The sequence below is a fragment of the Etheostoma spectabile genome, chromosome 12 (assembly GCF_008692095.1).
Source record: "Etheostoma spectabile isolate EspeVRDwgs_2016 chromosome 12, UIUC_Espe_1.0, whole genome shotgun sequence".
In the NCBI taxonomy this organism is placed as follows: domain Eukaryota; kingdom Metazoa; phylum Chordata; class Actinopteri; order Perciformes; family Percidae; genus Etheostoma; species Etheostoma spectabile.
Window position 1 is genome coordinate 12,782,195 of NC_045744.1, and position 22,191 is coordinate 12,804,385.

General features: G+C 39.2%; 1 protein-coding gene and 1 long non-coding RNA gene across 2 annotated transcripts in view; both read right to left on the bottom strand.

Annotated features, from left to right (window-relative positions):
• The window catches only part of LOC116698725 (uncharacterized), a 350,926-nt gene that overhangs the window by 130,579 nt on the left and 198,156 nt on the right, over positions 1-22,191 (bottom strand). The gene's annotated exons all lie outside the window — the stretch shown is intronic.
• Positions 1,095-21,784, bottom strand: arhgef18a (rho/rac guanine nucleotide exchange factor (GEF) 18a). The gene is given in 25 exon segments (XM_032530806.1): positions 1,095-1,528; positions 2,746-2,850; positions 3,180-3,495; positions 3,703-3,725; positions 3,728-4,169; positions 4,369-4,416; positions 4,522-4,584; positions 4,677-4,765; positions 5,533-5,667; positions 5,923-6,102; positions 6,797-6,852; positions 7,357-7,538; positions 7,830-7,906; positions 8,801-9,052; positions 9,253-9,370; positions 9,717-9,842; positions 11,139-11,389; positions 11,714-11,854; positions 12,571-12,668; positions 13,059-13,185; positions 13,447-13,482; positions 13,856-13,914; positions 14,412-14,475; positions 14,893-14,932; positions 21,519-21,784. Coding segments are annotated over 20 exon segments (2,967 nt in total). The 5' UTR covers positions 13,124-13,185; positions 13,447-13,482; positions 13,856-13,914; positions 14,412-14,475; positions 14,893-14,932; positions 21,519-21,784; the 3' UTR covers positions 1,095-1,328.

The window sequence follows — 22,191 nt, forward strand, 5'->3', positions numbered from 1 at the left end:
TAGTAGTTTGTAGAAGTTCTTTGTAGTAGTTCAAATCACATATTTTGAAAGCGTAAATGATGGAAATAAAATCTAAAATTATGACATTTTACAAATGTCTAATCTGTCATTTGATGCCTTTTGGAGATTACAGCTTTTCTTAGCTTCTTTATGCACATAATTTTTTTTTTTTTTTTACCTGGGGTGCCCAAACCTTCGAGCCCCACTGTATGCCTGTATAGAAATTAATACAAGAATTGTTGCCATCGTGAGTACTGTGCCCAAACACAGACACGACGGTCCGCTCACAGTCAAAGGAACATTTCATTCTATAGGGAAGAAAAATTTAAATGGAACCAAAATGACACAGCGGTTCATCATCAACATAATGTTTATTGTGTAATTATGTTAGAACATTATTTAACAGGGAATGTCACTTGGAAATATTTCTCTTACTTTCAGAAGCTGCCTGGTTGTAAACTGAAACAACCCTACTGATACAGAGTTGTAGACTCTCACAGTCTCCAGTCAGGAAGTGACCAAAACGGCCGCTAGGCTTTACAAACACTAACTTGTAGAGTCTTCCACATACCCTTTTAATTTATGATTTAATTATAAGACATACTGAGGAGCAGGACCACAGTAAAAGTTACAGTTTTCCGATTCATTCTGAAATAAAAAGTTTGTGCTTGGCACCTCATATTTAAAAGTTGGTAAAACTACAGCTTCCTCACATCGTATTAGTATTCGTTGAATTAAAAAGAAAGCTTACGAGGTGAGACGAGTGCTAATAGTTAAAGACAACCTACCTTCATTTAAAAATAAAAATGAAAAAAATAACTTTGGCAATGAAAGGTTTTGCAACATTTTAAATATCTTTCTCAATGTGCAAAAAGCTTTTTACATTTTTTTAAACCACTAACACAAATGTACATATCTTTATAAAACAGGTCCATCAGTAATTCTTTCCTTTTTTTTTTATGTTCAGCTAATCTGAATGTAGTCTGGCTAAACGGATGTACATTCGTAGAATATAGCCTGACATCCGGCGCTCTGCCCTACCACTTCTGCTGCTGCATCCAGGGCTCAGCGCCACCCAGGACCATTGTGATTGGTTTAAAGAAATACAAACAAGCCAGAGCATACTCCACCTGTGGAGATAGGTCTGGCAATGCAAGACCAGTCTGAATACAAACAGCTGGTTTCTAGTAATAAAATATCTTCATGCTGGACACACGTGGATGTCATGAAGTCATGTCCAATGTCTTTTAAAAGCTCCATCAGTCTTTCCATGTGTAAAAGTCTTTATGATGGACAAGGCCTCATCGTAACTCCAGTTATGTTTAGGATTAAAAGAATATTTCCTTCTCTTTCCTTGTTTTGGGAAATTCTTCGGGAAAAGGAGGAGGCGGCGTGCTTGTTTTGGGAACATCTTTGGGGAAAGGAGGAGGCGTCGGCGGTGGTGGAGACTCGTTGCTGCTCCTCTTCTGTGTGCTAAAGGACTGAGACGTTTTTATACTGCGCATTGATCCTGGTGGGTTGAAGGCACCTGAAGGGACAATGAAAAACTAAATAAATGAAGCTACTGTATCAGCAAGGGCAGTAATTCCTACCCACATAGCTTAGAATATAACGGAAATCCCCACGGATAATGGCTCATCTTTAAAAAAGAAATTAGAAATATATTTAAAGACATATTGTGAGGCGGCCACTTGCTGGAAGTTTAGGGGCTATATGTCCTGTTTGGCCTGTGATTTCTTTTTTTTTTTTTACCCATTCCTGTTTGGCTTTTATAATCAGCTTGCAATTCTTAACTTATGTTAGGCAGGTTGCAGATTCTCCACAAAGGGGGAGCTGCTCAGCCACTAACCAGTGCTACACATGCCAACCTGCAGCACATACAGGATGGGAAAGGAATAGCAGGAGCAGTTATTTTGATGTCACTACCTTCAGGCATAGAAAATAGTAGCTGTTGTAATTTGAATCCTGGTCAAAGCTGACACACACACACAAAACACACCACAAACACACCACACACACACACACACACACACACACACACACACCACACACACCACACACACACACACACACACACCACACACACACACACCACACACACACACACACACACACACACACCACACACACACACACACACACACACACACACACACACACACACACAACACACACACACACACACCACACACACACACACACACACACACACACACAACCACACACACACACACACACACACACACACACACACACACACACCACACACACACACACACTTTGATCAAGTGTTGTGTAACAGTTGTTAAACAAAAATCTCGTAACATCCTTGAACGCAGCACTCATTAATTACACTTTTTCAGACACTTGACCATCAAGTGCAAGATGTCTTTAAAAAAACAGAGTTAATTCTTTTACCAGTAAACAACAGATTATTAAATACATCCAATACACCCAAGTTTAGAGTTAAATAAGACAACATACATTGCTTATATTGTTTGGTTTTTCTTTTGCCATCCGCAACTGTTTTGAATAAATGATCTGCAGGGATGTTGTTGTTTTTTTTTTTTTTTAAAGACAGGTGGTAGTGGTGAAGGGGAGTGTTTGATTCTTAAAATACTTTTGGACAGACTATCATTCAAATCAAATGTGGATATCCCATGATGTGGGAATAAATGTGATTATATGTAGGGGTGATAATTTGTTTGTAACAGACTGAGTGAGAAGCCAATTCTTTGTCTGTACCTGACAGGTAGTGTGTTTGGGGACTGCCGTTCCTTTTGGCTCTCAGACTGCCTCCTTCTTTCCCGGTCACTCGGATGGGCAGCACCTGGTTCACGTCAATACCAGCTGGGTGTAGAAAGAGAGAAGTGGGGTAAGGGTTGGCACACTAACATTTTTTTATCTAACAGCTGATGGAGCTTGTCATTTACCAGCTGGCCAACTGCTGATGAACAATGTTTTCTAAAAGTTCAGCTGCAGCTAAAGGTTTCAAACCAACAAATAGTAAATGTGGCAATTGTAGTCACCGTCTGCAAATGTTTCTCTGTCCAAAGACAATGAACATCTGCTCATTTCTGTTCTGAAGCCTCCTGTATTGTAAATGCATGCAACGCCAGTTTTAAAACTAATTGAGAAAAAAAAATACACAAAGATTTAAATCTCAACTGTATCCTGACCTGCACTGTGCGTTCTCTGGTGGGACCCTTTCTTCTTTGAAACTTTCTCCTTTTCCTTGGACTGAGCAGCCAGTTTGGTGGGGATCTTCTGCTGCACGGCAGCAGGTTTGTGCACCTGGTTGGTGGTGCTGATCAGGTGGACTGGCAGCTCAGGCTTGGCTGGCAGAGGAATGATGCTCTCCCTGCGCGGTGGAACCTTTGGAGGAGTTTCCATGGAGTTGGAGCTGGTGGGAAAGATGTGGTGCTTTAGATCCCAGGTCCCACCTCCGTTCAATATGCTTCCCCTGAACGACTGGTAATTGGACAGAGGCCAGTGCTGGGGAGAAAGAGAAAATGCATAACTCAAACTCTGCTATGTCAGGGAGACAAATTACCTGATCTCCCCTTTGACTTCTACTTGTGAGGGTTACTTCTGATAATCTTATTTCAACATACTTAAAACCACTTTTGTCATTTAGACTAGATTATAGTTTGTGATGGACAGATGGATACACAATAATCAGATTCTCATCCTATTCCTCACATGTGTAGGATCATCATAGTTGTGTGTACTGGGAGGTATTTCTTTAATTTCTCTAGGCGCTCCCTCTCCTGATTCAGAAGCTCCTTGTTCTTGTCTACCGATTGGGTGGATTCCCTCAGCCTCTCCAGGTCTTGCTGATAGTCATCCTTCAACCTCTCCAGCTCAGCCTTCTCTTCTTTGAGCTTCTTCTCACACTCTCGGCAGTCCTCCTCCCTTTGTTGCAGCTGAGCCTCCAGAGTCTCAATCTGTATCCTCTGCCGCTCCCTCTCCTTCTCCCAGCGCTGCTGCTCCTCTTGAAACTGGGCCTGCAGCTTGTGCAAGTTGGCAAGTTCCTCCTTTTGCTTCTCCAAGTTGCGTTGCTTCTCCTGCTCGAGTAGCACACTGCTGTAATGACGAGCAGGCTGCTTGATCTTTGTCCGAAAAGCATGTTGCAGCTCAATCTGGCTGTCCTGCTGGATGATGATTGCCTGCCAGTGACGAATTGAATAGAAACATGACATTGAAACATGAAATCTACTATAGGAAAACACTAATTTATTATTATGGCTTTTTTTATATAAAGAACACATTCAGCGTCACAAATATAGCAAACAACTAAAAAAAAATGTAGAAATGAGGTGCCTGCTGAATACAATATATACTTGAGAGCAATTTACATTGTCTTACTTCCAAGCTGTACAGCCTCTGTGCGAGCAGTATCACTCTGTCACACACCTACAGAGAAAAATAATAATGCACACCAAAAGACTTGCAGTGAAAGATATCAATATTTCTGTTAAAATGAATACAGAGGAAAAAATAAGTATTAGAATAAGTTACCTCTGCCTCAGGGAAATAACTGGAGGTTAAACTGCAGTCTGGCATTGGTGTGTCGTCATCAGCCTTATAGCAAAAGAGCACAAGCAATGTAAATACTTCATGTTTTATCACTAGATGGAGGCAGGGATAACAACCTTTATATTGGTCTCACTCACCAATGGTTCCAAGCTCTCAGAGCTGTAACTTTCCTGAAGCTGAGGGTCACTAGTGGAGGGACTGCCCTCGCTGCCATCAGTATCCCCATCTGAGAAAAGGAAATCATACCCATCCAAATATATATAATATAATATATATATATATATATATATATATATATATATATAATATATATATATATATATATATATATATATATATATATATATTATATATTTTTTTTTTTTTTTAATTATAGTTTGAGGCATTTAGGTTTAATTCCACAGGACAGATGAAGACATGAAAGGGGAGAGAGAGGGGGAGTGACCTGCAACAAAGGGTTACAGGTCAGAGTTGAACCTGCGGCCTCTGTGTCCAGGAGTAAAGCTCTGTATATGTGCGCCTGCTCTACCAAGTGAGCTAACCCGCCACTCACATCCAAATTTAATGACTAGCCATATTCAATACAAGTACAGTGACCTATAATTTCTGATGGTAAGAATATTGATTGTACAGGTACAAACAGCAGCCGTTACTAACTTGTTTTTTTTATTTTTTTTATTAAAAAAAAACAAAAAAACAAGTTAATATGATTAGGTTTATTGTGAAGAAAACCAATAATGTTTTAAACAAATATTTAAAACAGCATTATACAAGTACAGTATTGTATGCCAGAAGTGACGCTTCCGTAAACTTCCCTGATGCACTATTTAACAGTTTCAAAGAAGGTTGTCGAATTCCCTGACAATCTCTATAAAAAATGCATGTCAAATTGTCTTTATGTAGATTCTGCAAGTTGCACATTACAAAATAAGTATATAAACACGTTTGTTAGTCCATCATTAAAATACAAAAATTAGTATAGTGTCAGCTTACTTTTCATGGTGCTTGCGCTAGCATCAGCCACTCCAAAGGTCTCGGCCCTCCTGAGCCCCCCCTGCATCTTACCCTCATCCATAAGAAGGTTTGGGTCTCTTATCCATGAAAAGAGCAGGGTCTGCAGGTTTTCCGCTGCAGACAAAAGCAAAAACAACTCCTTAATCTCCTCCTTAAAAAACTTCAGTGCTCTGACTCATGACTTGGCTTTGTAGGAAAACAGAGCGGAGTATATTTCACTTTTACTTCTGTGTATTTTTCCAGAATTCCAATACTGACTCTGTTATGGCATGTTGTCATAACTAATGCAAAAATAACTGCTACTGAATACTGTCTCACTTTTCCAACCATGTGATGGAGTCACAAAACTGATGTTGGCTCAGCTCTTACCCTCATTGATGGCTCCTTTGAGCAGTGTCGCCCCCTGCTGGAGGTCAGTGTCATCTCCTCGGAGTAGCAGCCCTTTGTGGGGGGTTTCCTGCTCTGTCATCGTCTCGTAGAGAGCAGCAAAGATCTGCTGCTTCTCTGTCAGCATTTGCTTTATCTGGTCATCCCTTACCTTTAGAATATCTAAAGAGAACCAGCATAACATAAACAACATGTTTGTCTTATAAATGTAGTGAAAATGCAGAGAAAAATAAACTGATTGGATAGTCCCTCCTGTGGGGCAATGGAATAATAAATAGTTATGTTATGGTTACAACACTGCCAGGGTCTGAAAGTCTTGTGTACGTGATAGTTAAAACTTACTTTAAATAAAAGGCAAGTTGACTAAACATGGCTGACCCTTTTCAGTGATTCCGGATCCACTGTATATCCAAATAGGATCATGGTCTCTTCCCGTAAAGTTTGTGATGTTTTCAAAAGAACAAGACAAAAAACAGCACACAAAGAAAAAAATGTCTGCATACTGAAATTTACAAACTCCCCCCAAGAAATGATGCAACATTTGAATCTACAAGGTCTTCATCAGGTAGAGCAATGTCTTTTGAAAGCTTGCAGATTTTAGTGTGTGGACAGCCTCATTTTTACTTCATGAACATCAAACAACAAGGCTTTTGGCTTACACAATCCAACCTTTCCTCAAATACCTTAAAACATTTTGGGGCCTTTAACCTTGCCTCCGTTTGAAACCGACTTGCATTTGTTTTTCTGCGATACAAGCACACTAGTGAGCCATTTGCTAAGCACATGTAGACAGAACAATTGGGCACCACCTGAATATTTATTTGGTGGAACATAATTAAATTGCCAGCTGTCTTACCTTGAAATTGTTGCAGTTTCGCAGTCAGTTCTCGGTACTGTTCCTCTTCAGGATAGCTGAATCACAGACATCTTACTCAGTATTGTCTTTTGTCATATTTCATATTTCAAAGACATCATTCTAACCAGTTTTTTTTTTAAAAATATATAATCTTTTCCATACAAAAATTCTCTATTTATTGTGCGCTCTCTTTTTTTTTTTTTATTAATCTCATAATGGAGGCTGGAAATGTTTGGTCTTGTAGGCAAAATTTTAGACGACATGAATCCGTGAAAACCCACTGATATTGTCAGTTAGATCATCAGCCAAGTTATGTACTACTGATAAAGCTGCAGGAATTTGATTACTATTTGAAGTATGTACTGCCCTCAAACAGAACTAATTTCTAATGCTGTTATTTCAGTCACATTTCAGTCTTTTAACTATCATCAGGTATCACTGCTATTAACAGACTGTTGCAACTGTTCTATGAAACATTCAAGATATGTAATAAAAGAAAAGAAAAGCTCTTTTCAATAAAACTCATTTGGCTCTCCTCCTAGAAGCCCTCCTCAGCTTACCAGTTCACAGCTTCCCGTATCAGCCTGGTCCATGTGAGGCGTTCCTCTATGGAGCGTGTGTGGATCTCGTACATCTCCGGCATGCTAGTAGTGCATGCACAGATGAGATACATGGCTTTGTCCTCATGAGCCACTTCCCTAACAATCAGCCTTTGAAGGGAGATCACTGGTGGTTTGTTATCCTGCATGAGCCACGATAATACAAATAATACAGTTTTATTGTTATTCAAATCATTATCCCAATTGGTCCTGGATTATTACATCATATCATGTAAGAATATGATATATCTTGATGTAATGATTTAAAAGAAAAGAAGTTTGTGTCTTAGCCTTATTGCTGATAATATGTATTAAAACTAAAATGTTATGTATACATGATAGACAAGGTGTTACTTTCTCAGCAAACAACCTTAAGTTGAGTTTTTTATCTGTCTGTCTTGACAAAATGTACTCAATGTTTGGGCAGAACTCACCACAGCAGCAAATACAAACTTCTGATCTTTCTCTTGTAAGAGGAGGAGCACGTCTGACAGCAGCACAGCATGGATGTCTGCAGGGAGACAAATGTTGCTCAGGATCAAAACAACACAAGTGCTTGATGTTTTGACTTGAGCTGCCACGGAAGATGGACCTGAGACATGCCTGCCTTGCATGCAACTCTTCATCTTTGACACTCTTTTAACCCCAAAGATATGCAGCTATACTGGTTCTCTGAATCTTTACCCTTTCACAAAATCAATTTTCCCCAAAGTCAAACCTCATATTAAAAAAACAAAGTAAACAAGTATCAACAAATGTCAGCACTATAATATTGCAGTAAACCACTGAGCCGCCAGTCACGCGATGCCTCATCCATCAGGGTTTCATAAAAATCAGACCTGTGCACGTGCATGCACACAATTTGGTTTACAATTAGACCCCATTAGGGCAATGTGAAAGAGTAGCCAGAGGTCTGTACCTGAATGATTTAGAGAACCATAAAAACTGTAGACATTTTCATACAGGTGTTTTGCATGATAAATTCAGTAATGAAAAGGCACTTGTATTGTTTTTTTTCCTGGTCAGGGTTAATATGCAGACAAAACAGTGTTATTGACTTTGTCTTGTTCCACGTTCTGACACTGTTCTAAATACCACTGTGATAAATGTGTCATTATAATAAGCATCAGTAATGCACAAGAAAATATAACCATTTAAGAAACAGGACATTTTTCATGAAGATTTATCTTCCCTTGCAGTGCAAGAAAACCACATTGATCATCAGACCATCAGCCTCACTACATGTTCAGCTTTCATCAATTAATGACAGCTCTTACAATAAGAATATCTAGTTAAACACTGTACATCCATCCATCCATCCATCCTCCATCCATCCATCCATCCATCGGACTGTGAGCAATTGTCATTGACTAAGCCACAGACAAACCACCACAATGACACACACCTTTTTGTTTACCGGAGGACTTCCAGGTGACTGTGCCTTTGTGCAGCAGCGTCCTGTTTCCCTGGAGCAGATCCTCCCTGTGGAGCTGCTGACCGTCCTTCAGCCGGCCCTGAGATTTTGGCTCCAGACGCAGGCCGATGTCTTTCAGTTGAGCGGCTTTCTCATATTCACTGACCTGAGCGTTCACCTGGTTGATGGTGTCTTTGATCAGCACCAGACCCTGTACCAGAGACCTGTACTCGTCGGTGTCAGCTGAAAGGAGCGTGAAACATATTAGTTGGCCAGTCTTTTTATTTTATTTTAAATGTAAGACTATTCCAGCCACCATTTGTGTTACCAAAAGAAGGTAGCCGATTAGATTTCAGTTTGTCACAGGCTGAGCATGGACTGTAACAGGTAAAAGAATTTGTAGAGATGCAAGTAAGTGAGATTGATGAGTGGTGAGATTTTACCTTCAGTGTTCTGTATGATTCGCTCCACCAGGACAGGATATTTTGTGATGCGTTGAGTCACCAATAGAAAACACTCAGGAACTCCTAACCTTCGTACCAGGGGCAGCTGACCGATTTTCTGTAAAAGTAAAAAAAGACGGGAAAAATAGAAGAAAAAGCAAGCTTTTGTTTTTCCAAGAGTTTCATCATTCCTGTCATTCAACTCATAGTAAAACAGTTTAAGGTAAAGCATCACAGACTGTTCGTGGCATCCTTCATTGTAGAACGTCAGTACAGTTTGTGAAAAGGCCGGTCTCGTAAATACTGCTAGTGATGCTGCAGGCATGCAATTTAAATTTTTGTTTTGCCAATTCTAGTGCATTTACTGCATATTTTATGCATTTAACTAACACAAACCACATGCCACAGTCTTGAAGAAAATCACATCCACAACATAAATCGATCACATAGGGAAGGGTGCTCACCCTAGAAAGGACCTGCAGTTTCTTGTTATTCTGCAACTGCTCTTTGTAGGAGGTGATAGCTTCATTGTAATGACCGCAAAAAACACTGTAACACTCCATCATTCCTTCTCCCACTGGTCCTGAAAACTAACACAAGAAGGAAAAAAACAAATTTAGATTTCTTCCCTTTCAGTGCGTTGCAAACATACCAGCCTTTGGACCCCGATACACTCAGTCGGCAAGAGCAAGGTGCTGCTATCACAATATCAAATAGTTGGTGAAGCAAACCTCAAACCTGACCTTGTATTTGTGCGTGTCCCAATATTAATGTCAGGGCTCCATGTTGTGGTCTAACGACAATAGGCAAAAAGCTCCTGGGAGCAATGGTAGCAACTTATGTGCATGTCATTTACAAAATGTAAAAAGGTCACCCAAATAAAAAAACAAACAAGCTATTAAAAGGAGGGAATCTTTGTTTGTGTGTGTGTGTCTGTCAGTCAGTATGTCCGTCAGCATGGCTGTCTGTCATTGGAATTCCTCAAGAATCATTTATCCAATCTACTTCCCACTTGGCGGGTGTATTGCTGGGTACACAGAAGAGATTTTTGGTGCAATTTGTAAATGTAACACCTTCACTATTAATAAACTGTAAATCAAACAAAACTGAACAAAGCCGTATGCGCGAAAGATGTCACACGCAGCACGCTGTCAAACGTAAGTAAAGTCTGCAGCAGGCTACCGCCAACTGTTTGGAAATCATACCTTCCGCAGTGTATTTCAGCATGTAAATGCTGGATATACTAACAACCAAACTCTTCATTTCCCTGGAGTCAATGAGCATGAGAGGATGTCCTACAGAAACAGCCATTGCAACTCAAATTGTGCAATTTTGTCATACTAATTTATAATACCAATAACATTACCGCCAGGGAGCAAGCAAGTAATAGGGTTGTAATAATTACCTCCGCTGAGGACTCAGAGTAACTGCAAAGCTACATTCATAATTATTCAACCAGGGGTTAAGGTTGACCTGAACGATCCAGACCTGCTTTGGAGCCTTTGTTTAATAAGTAAATTAAAATGGCAGTTTCATAAATCAGTGATTTATTCTAAACTGTGAGACCATAATTGAGTGTCTGTGGTTAGTTCACATCTGAAATAATAGCAGGACAGTGGCGTTTCTGTTACCTGTGTTTTTCATCGGATAATGATGAAATATATCAAATTAAATCTTGTGTGAAATCAGTTCGACTAAAATGACAAAATTATTTGTTTTGGTGAGACAAGATTAAGTGAAATGTTCAATATAATCTTACAGGATATTTGACACAGGAACAAGGCTATATTTAAATTTAAGACTCAATTTAAGAAGATCAATTTGATTGATTGACTGCAATGATTTACACGAAAGCCTTATATGGCTTCAAAATGACTCTGTCCTACCTGAGAAATGAGAATATCCCCCAGATGTGTGATCTGGTAATTGCTTGGGCTTCCTTCCTCCTGACTTGTCTTTTGTCGCACTTTGAGGCAGTTAAGGAAGTACTGGTGGAGGGTGAGCAGGGATTCCACCCCAGGAAAAAGTCGCTCCAGCCTGGCCTCTTCTATCAGCAAAGACTGCCTGAACTCATGCATGTAGACACGGAGAAGGATTTTTAAGGTGCGTACATGGTGCATCTCCGTCTGGATCAACTCTAGGAGATTTAAGAAAGAGGGATCTCTTGATTAATACGTCTGGCTTAAGTGCCTGAAACATATAGGAACATTTGTGTGGGGCATAATGACAATTACTTTCGTACTCTATTTACTACTTTAACAACAAAAAGGCAAAAAGAAATTTCACCAGGTCAAAGCTGTAAAAAAGTTTTTAAATTTAATTTCTTCAATGACTGATTGATATTAGAAAGTTTTGTCCACCCACACACCCACACACACCACACTTAAATTAAGATGATATATGATTATAACTGAAATATCTTTGGGATTAGCCATTTGCAGATGTAGCCAGTTAAGCCTACCATAGATGACGTCCTGCCTTTTAACAGCCTCTTTGTTAAGAGTCTTCAGGTATTTCTGGTCCACAGCCATGTTCCACGACTCAGCCTCCAGGTTCTGCTGGTCGGACTCCAGCTCGCCTCGCAGCAGAGCATAATGGGAATCTGGATGACACATAGAAAGCCACACTAGGACTTTTATCACACAAACAAGGCTTGTACTTTGTGGTCATATGAGTAGGTGTATCAGTGATTCATAACTGGACAGATTATTTTTTTTTATTCATTATTATAAGTCTTATTTTTGTCAGAAAATGTTCTTTACAAGGCACCAGGTTATAGTCGTATCATACCGTTTCATAACTTACAAACAGAGGAAGTTTTAAGTCAAGAAAAAAAAAGAAATTCTAACTATTGTAGCTTCTTCTAGCTGTGGATTTTGTGGACATGTTACAATAATGCCACTGCAGCATTATACATTACACACTGATTTTTTTCCTCAGTCCATTATTGTAAAAAAAAAAAAAAAAAAAAAAAAAAAAGTAAGAAAATAAACAGCATTGATTATTTCTTTTGTTGTGTTACAGAATTGTATTTAACCTATTTCTTTAACAATAACAAGAATATTGTTATTTATCAAAACTTTGTGATTCTTATTTCCTGGCAAGATGAGCTTCAAATCCCAGATCAAAAAAGTACACAGGAAAAATGTATTCTTAAAATCTGTATCTGTTTAAGTCGTTTTGGGATACTGAATTAATTTTGTACAATGTCCCAATTGTGAAAGATTTGTTGTGACAAAAAAAATAAAAAAAATAAAATAAAAGAAAGTACAGGGAGCTTTTAACAGCTTCTCATCGTGCTGATAGCGACCTACTGACCTTCTAGGTTGATGGGCTCAGCTAAGGAGGAAGCCAGCGACACAGAGTCCTCAGAGGAGAGCTTCAACCGCAGGCCATCAACCTCATCCATTTTGGATCTAGCTCATGTGTGATGAGATAAAGCTCAACAGGTAAAAGTCAGCGCACAAACATGCACACATAAAACAAAATGGACACACACCAGACTTGGATGGTTTATCTTATCTAACCAATGCCAAGTGTAACACAACCTTGATGTCAAAAGGAGAAATGCCAGTAAAAACCACAAAAGACATCCCATGACTCAGGATCATGTTTTTACCGCACATGACTGAAATGAAGCTGGAAAAACATGATTTTTTTGTTATCCAGTCAAGAGTCTGCAGCTAATAATATAATCTGTGTCATGTATGTATAAATTAGGACACTGTCGGTTGTGGTCGAAGACACAAATGTACAGGATGGAAATTACGTTTAAAAACAAAACAAAAAACTGTATACTCACCAACCTGGGGCTTGTGTTGTAGGAGGAGGAACCAGGCTGAGCACTGTGTTTTTTCGGGGAGACGGTCATGCCTGGTCTAAGGAAGCAGGCAGGAAGGCCATAGAAGGTTGGGGGAGAAACTCTCCCAGGAGCTGAAAGAGGGGGAGAGAGAGAGAGAGAGGAAACAAACAGAGGAGGGAGGGAGGGAGAGAGAAAGAAAAATACTATTTGAAAGACTAAAATAAAGAAGTATGGTAAAGAACGAGACAACAGATGCAGAGGAAGATTATTTTTTGTGGCATTTTCAGCCTTTATTTTTAACAGGACGGCTGCGCTGAGGAGTAAACCTCTGTATATAGGCGCCCGCCCTACTAACTGAGCTATCCAGGCACCTGGAATGAAGTTTAAATTACCTGTTGCAAGTGGTTGTTTTCCTTTGTCTTTTCACTCTACTTTGATTAATTAAGACTGGCATTTGTCTAAAGATGTCCAGGCACAAAGATGGCAAATGTGTTGCGGTTATTCATTCTCTATTAGGACTCTTAACGTTTCTACATTATTGTGCATTGTAACACAGATTTGACCATTTAAATGTATAAAACATAACCTACAATATCTAGTTTTGTTCATGTGTATTCATGGTTTACTTTGACTCAATTTAACAACAGTTTTGTACAACATTAAAACAATATGATTACATCACCACAATACACTAACACTAGGTCAATGTATTTATTATTGCCCGGTGACACTTTGAAAGCAATGAGGATTTCAAGGATTAAGAGTTTATTAGTCAACAGTAAATGCAAAAATCAAACTTACCTTTATTATTTGTTTGAAATTACTTTGATGATTCACAAGTCCTCAAACAGAAAGGTTACCTACAAAAGAACAAGGACTGTAAAGTAGAGTGTATTTTTATGTTGCAGAATCCAAACAATAAGCTGCTGCAAAAGCTAGTAGTAGTAGTATCTAGCACTGTAGAGGGGGAACTGGTTTGGCAAACTGCAACATCACAACTCAAGTTAGCTCTCAGGCAAAGAAAACAAGAGATAGTGCTGGAGAACACAGTTGTACTACATATGAATTTACTACAGTAACACAGGTACAGTATCAGTTTTCAGATACACAAATCAATACTTTATGTTCCATTTTAAAGAGACATTACACTTTTATGTCAACAAGCTCTTACCTAATCAGCATATTCCTCCACTCTGTGAAGCACATCATAGCCAAATGGGGTGTGACAATGTTAACAGATGCCATAATAATCCTATGACTGACACAGCTTTTCAAATCCAGCTTTGAAATTATTTCTGTTCTGTTCAATGACTTTCAATGCCAATAATCTCTATGTCTGTGACAAAGAATGACTCACCTTGTTCATATATACTTCTGCTTTTTATTTTTAGTGTTATTGATTCCACCGTTTTCTTATGACACTGGAATAAATCATGAAAGGAGAAAAATCCTGTTAAACCAGTGGATAAAACTGAGAGGAAAATGCAGAAAGAACTGACAATACGCTCTTTAGTCACAATCTTAGTAAATTGGGTGCAAACACTGTTGTGTACATAGGCCTCCACCGGATTCAAAAGGTAACAGTATGAAAGCTTGTAGCAATACACACACACACACACACACACACAGGAGGAACATCCAGCTCTATAGTTGTGTACGTGGTTACATAAATGATATTGATCAAATAAACTTGAACAATGTATAAAATACAGCCACAATTGCAAAAAAACTCCAAGCTACAGTACCAACTGCATTCTAATTATGCAGTTGTTCAAAGTCAGACACACCTAAAACAAACATCACTGTTTGAACTAAGGAGTTGTTTGACACAAACTTACACAGCAGCTTTACCGGTAGCCTCTGGCTCACCAACATGTCCTGCAAAACAAGAAGAAAAAAAACCACACTGCTAAGAAAGGCTTTCCACACCTCACATTCAACAAGGTTTTAAATTCAACTAGTGCTAAAACAGAGATCAACAGAGAATTACAATTGAGATGTTCGATTAAGTGTTTAAGTCATCTAACAAGAAACAAGACAAGTTGACATTCACGCTATACTAGCAGCTTAGGTACAGCAGTGCTTTGAGCTAAATGCTAATGCCGGCATGCCAACATGCTTACAATGACAATGCTAACTAAGTGTAATGTTTACCACAATCATCATCATCTAAGTTTAGCTTGTTACCATAGTAACATTTATAAATTACCACTAAACTAAAAGTACAGCTGAGGCTGATGTAAACAGCACTTGTTTTTAAGTTATTTGGTCATACACCAACGTAATGAACAAACTGAACAGATGATATATGATGATTGTTAAGAAATGTCTGGACCAAAAAAAAACGAAAAAAAAAAAACAAGCATGCGTCTTGTTTGCTGTTAGACAATCTTTCCAATTGTTGAGATATCCAACAAATATCACTCTTAATTAATTCTTGATTACTATTTATTCCTTGCTGTGGCTTGCTTCGCAGATTTCCTTTGATTGTGGTGGCACCTGGATGGTGGTTGCGGCTGCTGTCATGGTCCCAATTGACATCCACTTCTACTACTATTATTACCCCATTATTAGTCATTGTTCTATTATCATCAATGGGACTATAATTGCCGCTGTTCATTATGCCATTCAATTATACCCACTGCTAAAATAATTATGAGCCATATTTTTGTATTTATTGTAGCTACATCTCTTGCTCTTTCTGCAGATAGCCACCAGCAAGCAAGAGCCAGGTTCTGTTCGAGCTTTCTGCGCTCAGTAAAAAGGGAGATGTTCTGTAAAGTGTCTTGAGATAACATCGGTTATGATTTGACACTATAAATAAAATAAAATGAAATAGTCATTGCCAGGGAATGGAAGATGAAAACAGTATGAGAAAACAGTAACATCGCTTGCAGCTGGGTTTATGAAAGATTTCCGTGTACAGCTTTTCATCTGTGCCACAGAGCATCTTGTGTGGATTTTAATTGGCTCACTGACAGGTAGCCTACATGCTGTATTGTTATGTTTTTCCTGTGACTTACGTTGAGCAGCTATTTGTATGTTGCAGGTGTGCAGTTTTTGCAAGGTTATTGTGAGTCCCTGCGGGCTTTAATATTGTTTGCCAAATGAAAAGCATCTTCCCATTAAAATGCCCTCTTTACAATGAATAAGAAAGAAAAAAAAGTTGGGGACCAAAGTTGTGGAACAGACAAAAAAGGGCCATGCCATGGATTTTAGCATAGCTACAATGTCAGACATTTGGTCGTTTCACTCTTCTTTAACTGTCTATGGTTTCATCTTCACAAGTGTGAGGAAGTGTGTCAATTTTTGCCATTGCAAAGACTAAAAGGAAAAATAGGTCATTTGTAAGAAAAATATTTGTTGGTTGCAGCCATAGCCTAGTCACAAATCTCACTACTGTCTAGATCCCTCTGCTCTTCCTGCTGCTCAACCATTTTTTGTTGTGTCCTGAAAACAAAATCCTGAAGGAGTATCACAATGTCCCAGGTTGTATTACAATACTCTAAGAATCACATATTTCCCATTACTATTTTCGGGTCTGTCTTCTGGAATAGAAAGAACAGCACCTATGCTTTGGACTTAATTCAATATCAATTCAATTTTATTTATAGTATTAAATCATAGCGTTATCTCAAGACACTTTACAGATAGAGTAGGTCTAGACCACACTCTATAATTTACAAAGACAACAATTCCAGTAATTCCCCAAAGAGCAAGCATTTAGTGCAACAGCGGTGAGGAAAAACTCCTTTTTAGGATGAAACCTCAGACCGACCCAGGCTCTTGGTAGAAGGTGTCTGAAGGTGAACCAATAATTTTTTTTAAATATTATACTGTACATGATTGTTTCTGAATATCATATGCTACATTTGAGATCCTCAGCATAGAAATAGAGCTACAAAGATTAAATTGATTATACAAAGGAGTATTAGGGCCATCCTTGAGGATTTTAAAAAAAAATTCATTTTATGAGAAAAAAGTGATATGTGAACATTACAAGATTGAAGTCAAAATTGTATGGGAATAAAGTAATATTTTGTAATATTGTGGCTGCAAGGCTATTCAAAAGATCAAAAAATCCATGAGCCAAAGAGCACTAAGGCCCTTTAGTGTGCCTGCCGGGTGCCATGAGGATCAATTCATTTTATGATCTGTCGAATTGTGTAGCCTGCTGCTGTACCGTAAAACAACAACTTTAATCTTGTAATGTTAACATATGACTTCATACTCGTAATATTTCAACATTGTTTTTATTTTAGATATTTTTTTTCCCCTGAGGTGGCCCTAATACATCGTAGAGTAATGGTTTCATGAAAAAAAGTAAAGATTCTCTGATTTCAGCTTCTTAAATGTAAATATTTTCTAGATTCTTTACTCCTCAATGACGGTAAACTTTAAATCTTGAAGTTGTAGACAAAACAAGCCATTTGAGTGACATTTTTCACAATTTTCTGACATTTTAGAGACCAAAACAACTAATTAATTAACTACTATGAAAATACTTGTTGGTTGCAGTCCTACAAACAAACAAAGTTTACAGCACAACTTGCTTAAGCCCTTTCCCACAGGCACTCTTATCACATTACATTCTTGAAAAACTTATTTCAAAGACTCATGGTATGTTATTGGCCATATTGTAGTTGTATGGTTCGGGCCCTTGTTGTGAGTGACAGCCACACCTCAAATGATTCACCCACTCTGGGTGGAAAGGGAACAGCTCTATTCCCTGAAAGAGACAAAACAAGACAAGCAAGTCTGCCAAGTATCCTGCCGAAGACGGAAAACAGCAGAAAATACTGCGACATGTTGTGTTTTGTGGAAAGTAGTTTCACTTAGAAAGATATGGGCCCTTTTCTCTTAAACACCACAACAACAAGGCTAGTAAAACAAGTGAGTGGCTGACATTCTGTCATGACAAATGAAATCAAGCTATTGACGGTTAACAGCCGTGAAACTATACCCATTTGCCTGAGAAAGCCATAAAAGCTGACTGACATAAGGAAACCAGTGATCCCCTCTTGTTCCTAATAAACCCAAGGAATTTATATTTGTTTCACATCATCATCACAGAAGTAGGCTATAATTTGTCATTAACAAAAACACCAGATTCCTCAAAACAACAGGTGTTGCACTTTCCACGTTGCCTTACAGCCTTGACAAGGAGTTTACTCATTAACTAGATACTGTCGGGCTAGTGTGTGCTATAAATGCATGCCGATGTGTTTCTGTCAGTAAGTGAATCCTACCCTTACCAAGAGTGACGTATGTGTGTATGCAATGCGAGACCCGGGTAACCAGCACTTCCAAACTATATGATATGAGACTGACATGAAAATGTAGTCTCTTTAATGATCGGTCAGCATCAGGGCCTTTATCCCTCATCTGTCACTAACACATTTGAGTTCTTTGACTATAATTCATGTTTATCCATTTTTAAAAAGCATTTTCAAATGTACTCTGCAGCCAACAATTTCCTACGATTACTGTTTCAGACAAGAGACCTAGTGTTACAAAAAGCAACATCTCACTGCTGGTCAGACCAACTGCTAGTCAAGCATCAAACATGCATTTTAGTTGAATACGATGAGTATAGTTTTTCCTCGTCCCCAACTGCAGTGCTGCTAGACTTTGCAAATGTTTTCAGACCAAATTAAGATAGTGAAACAAGTCATTTTGCAGGGTTTTTGACCATTAAAACAAATTATCCGGGGCGACCTCTAGCTCATCCAGTAAGACCATGCGCCCCATGTAGGCTGAGGCCTGCAACGGCCCAGGTTTGGATCCAACCTGCGGCCCTTTGCCGTGTGTCATCTCTCTCCCACCTTTCCTGTCTATCCACTGTCACTCTGAAATAAAGGGAAAACGCCCCCAAAAAATAATCTTTAAAAATATAATCATCTACTGATGCCATGCGAGTCTATGGGAGTCTATGGGAGTCTAAATGTCTTTTTTAGCCAGAAGGCATCAGGCCTGGGAGTTGTAATTCCACTGTTTGGCCACTATGTTAAATTTGTTTCAAAGCTATGAGCACCTTCTGGGGGCCTAGAGTGGTCCGAACAAGGGTGCCGGAGTAGGGGGTATGCCTAGTTTGAATCTGATCCCACTGCAAGATGGTCTCTGGTTTCATTTTCAATCACCTGACACTTTCAAGCCATTAATCAACAACAATTATAAAACGGGTAGCTTAAATCAAGCAATCTGATTGGTTCATAGCAGTGATCTAATAACTATACAACGTTTAATTCCTTTGCACACAGTATCACTCGCATCTGAGAAAAAAACGTAAGACTAACGGACTGATAACCTGGCCACTGAGGGAAGCCGTTCATTGTTACACACATTACATGACACAGAGCTGTTTAAAAATCGCCAAAGTGTGCCTTTTCAGTGTAAGCTATATTTAAAATTATTTTCATCGCTTTGCTGTCAAAGCCCTTTCTGCTGGGGAACTGAAGCCATTATCTATGCTCTCTTCAAAGCTAGCCGACTCCATTGACAAAAACAGCAATTTTACCTGCAGAACACAGGAGTGGCCGCGGCCTCAATCGCAGCGTGTGAGGATGGTCTGGCAAAGTGAGACTAGATAGTTTGTGTTATTGTGTGTCCAATTATTCTTTGCCGCTGAGTAAAAGAAATAGTATGTGCTAGCTACTTACATTACCTGAGGCACGTTCAATCTCAGATAAACCTGTTTGAGTCGTGATTCACTCACACACTTTAATAACCTGAGTCTTTTAATTGACTCACGAATCGCGATTCATTAACCCGGATCAGTTGAGACCTACTACAATTCAATCTAAAATGATAACAGCACCACACACAAACCTCTTGCAACATTAGCTACTACTATTCCTAGCCATGTTAGCAGTGAAAAACTTAAAATTTCATGGGCAACGACTCCACAAGTCTACTCAAGCGACTGAGTGAGCAGAGAGACAGTCGGACACGCAGACTCAGTGCCGGAAGCTAGCAGACCATGGGATTCTCTTCTTTAACTGTCTATGTGGGATTCACTCAAGAACTCACGAGTCCTCGGTGACTCGTGCGAATCAGTTGGCTACGTTGTCATGAGTGGATCTGATGATTCAAACGAGCGCGCAAAGTCTCTCCTCAAGCTCAGAGTAAAGCAAATCAACAACAAAAGCCATTTGTTCACTTCTGAAATAACATTCAATGTTCTGCATGTAGCCTAGCTAGGCCTACTGTAGGTTTTGGTGTATAAATGTAGTATGTTAAAATGCAATTAGGTCGAGCAGACAGTCCGAAACATTGCAAGCTCGTCTCCGCTCGTGGCTCAGGCTCACCGATGACTTGTGAGCTCTCGCGTGAGAGAGTCAATAGCGCCAATCAGCCAGCTATGAATGGATCTGTAACAGATGAGTAAAGCAAATAAACAAAAGCCATTCATTCACTTCTGATATAACATAGCTAGTGTTCAACACATAGCCTAGCTAGGCCTACTGTAGGTTTGGTGTATGCAATTTGTTAAAATGCAATTAGGTCAAGCACACAGTCGATTTAAAAAAATAAGTTCTTCTTCCTAGCAAACTGACTCAAGTAATTTGCATAACCCTGTTTAATGAATGACTCAGAATAACCTGAATCCTTAAAAGGAACAGTGTTTAATATGGCCTCAAAACGGTGTAAAGTTACATCGTTTTGCTATGGTTTCTGTGTAAAACGATGTTTTCTCGAAACGGTGTGCAACGGGCTTTGTGGATGTTTTCTCTCGTTTGGTGGGTGTAGTTATCAGCTGTGACATACGTAAACCGTTCTCGTAATGATGTAGTCAAACTCGTGGCAATAAAAAAGCAATTGTCTTGGGCACACAACTGGGTGTTCAACGCACCCCTGGTTCACTTTAAATACACGTGTTGTCGCATACGGGCCCCGTAGCTGTGATAGTCGCGCAGTGGCAGACCTATCTCCACAGCGCTGTGGCTGTGATATAATCACAACATACCACGGCCTGTCTTGAGCTACTGCTTAAACAATTAAAGTTACCATCTAGGTTATGTTTTGTGTGTTATTCAGCGGAAAGGAATTGTGAGGAATGTCATGTGCTAACGTTAGGTGAGAGTAACGTTGACTGACCTAGATTAATAACGTTCGCCACTGAAAAAAAGGTCAGCAGAGACAGGTGGGTTTCAGGGGACAACAAACAAGTTTAGCGTTAATAGTCAAGACCGGAGTAGCTGCAGATGAGAACTTATTAGCTAGCTAGCTCACGTTACCTCGTCTAACGTTACCTAATTTACCTTGATACATACAACGGTTGGGCTTGAGATGTAAAGTAAGTTTCTAATTTAGGTAATGCTGACCAAACAAAGTTTAGCTAACATTAACCGAAATAACGTCACCATTGTTTAACGTTAACCAATGACCGTTTATCAACTTTTGTCGTGTCCGCCTAACTACTAACGCTAACATTAACAAGAACCCAACAACAGTTTCATCTTACCAGGTGTTGTAATTATGCAGCGGCAGTGCCAACCGAAAACAAAAGACAACTTTATTTCCAGGCAAAAGGGCTAGAGAGGGAATACATATCCACTGTGAGGATGCCGTAGGAGGAACAAGTGCACAAATAAGATATAATGGAGCTGAGCTGGAGGGGGTGTTTTAAAAAGAAATCCCAGCCTCCTTTGGATGAGCCCTCCTTCCCTCTCTAAGCATTGTGGGAATCGTCGGGTCGTTGCACACAACACATTCCGCAAGTTCATCCGGAAAGACTGACAGCAGACTCGCTCTGTCTTTAAATCAATGCAGAGATGAGATAAGCCTGGAAATCATTTGGGCTCAACTGTAGGGAATTATGTAGCTCATGCTCAGCTAATATTTGTCTAAAATGTAATTTTCACCACGCATTTTTTTTTAACTAATTGAACTGGTTGGGTGTGTATTTGGTAAGTTACAAGTCAGTTTTATAGCTACTACTGTCAGACTATGTGAAAGAAAATAAACAAGGACGTAGTTTATTACATAAATGGAATGTTCACTGTCTTATACCTTACTCACTTTGTTTTAGGCTGTATTCTGTGATCCAGACAACAGACTGTTAATATTGTCCAGGTGGATTGAGAGGGAGTGTTGGATTGCAACAGGTGACGGAAAGCATCTCCAGGAGGTTCTGT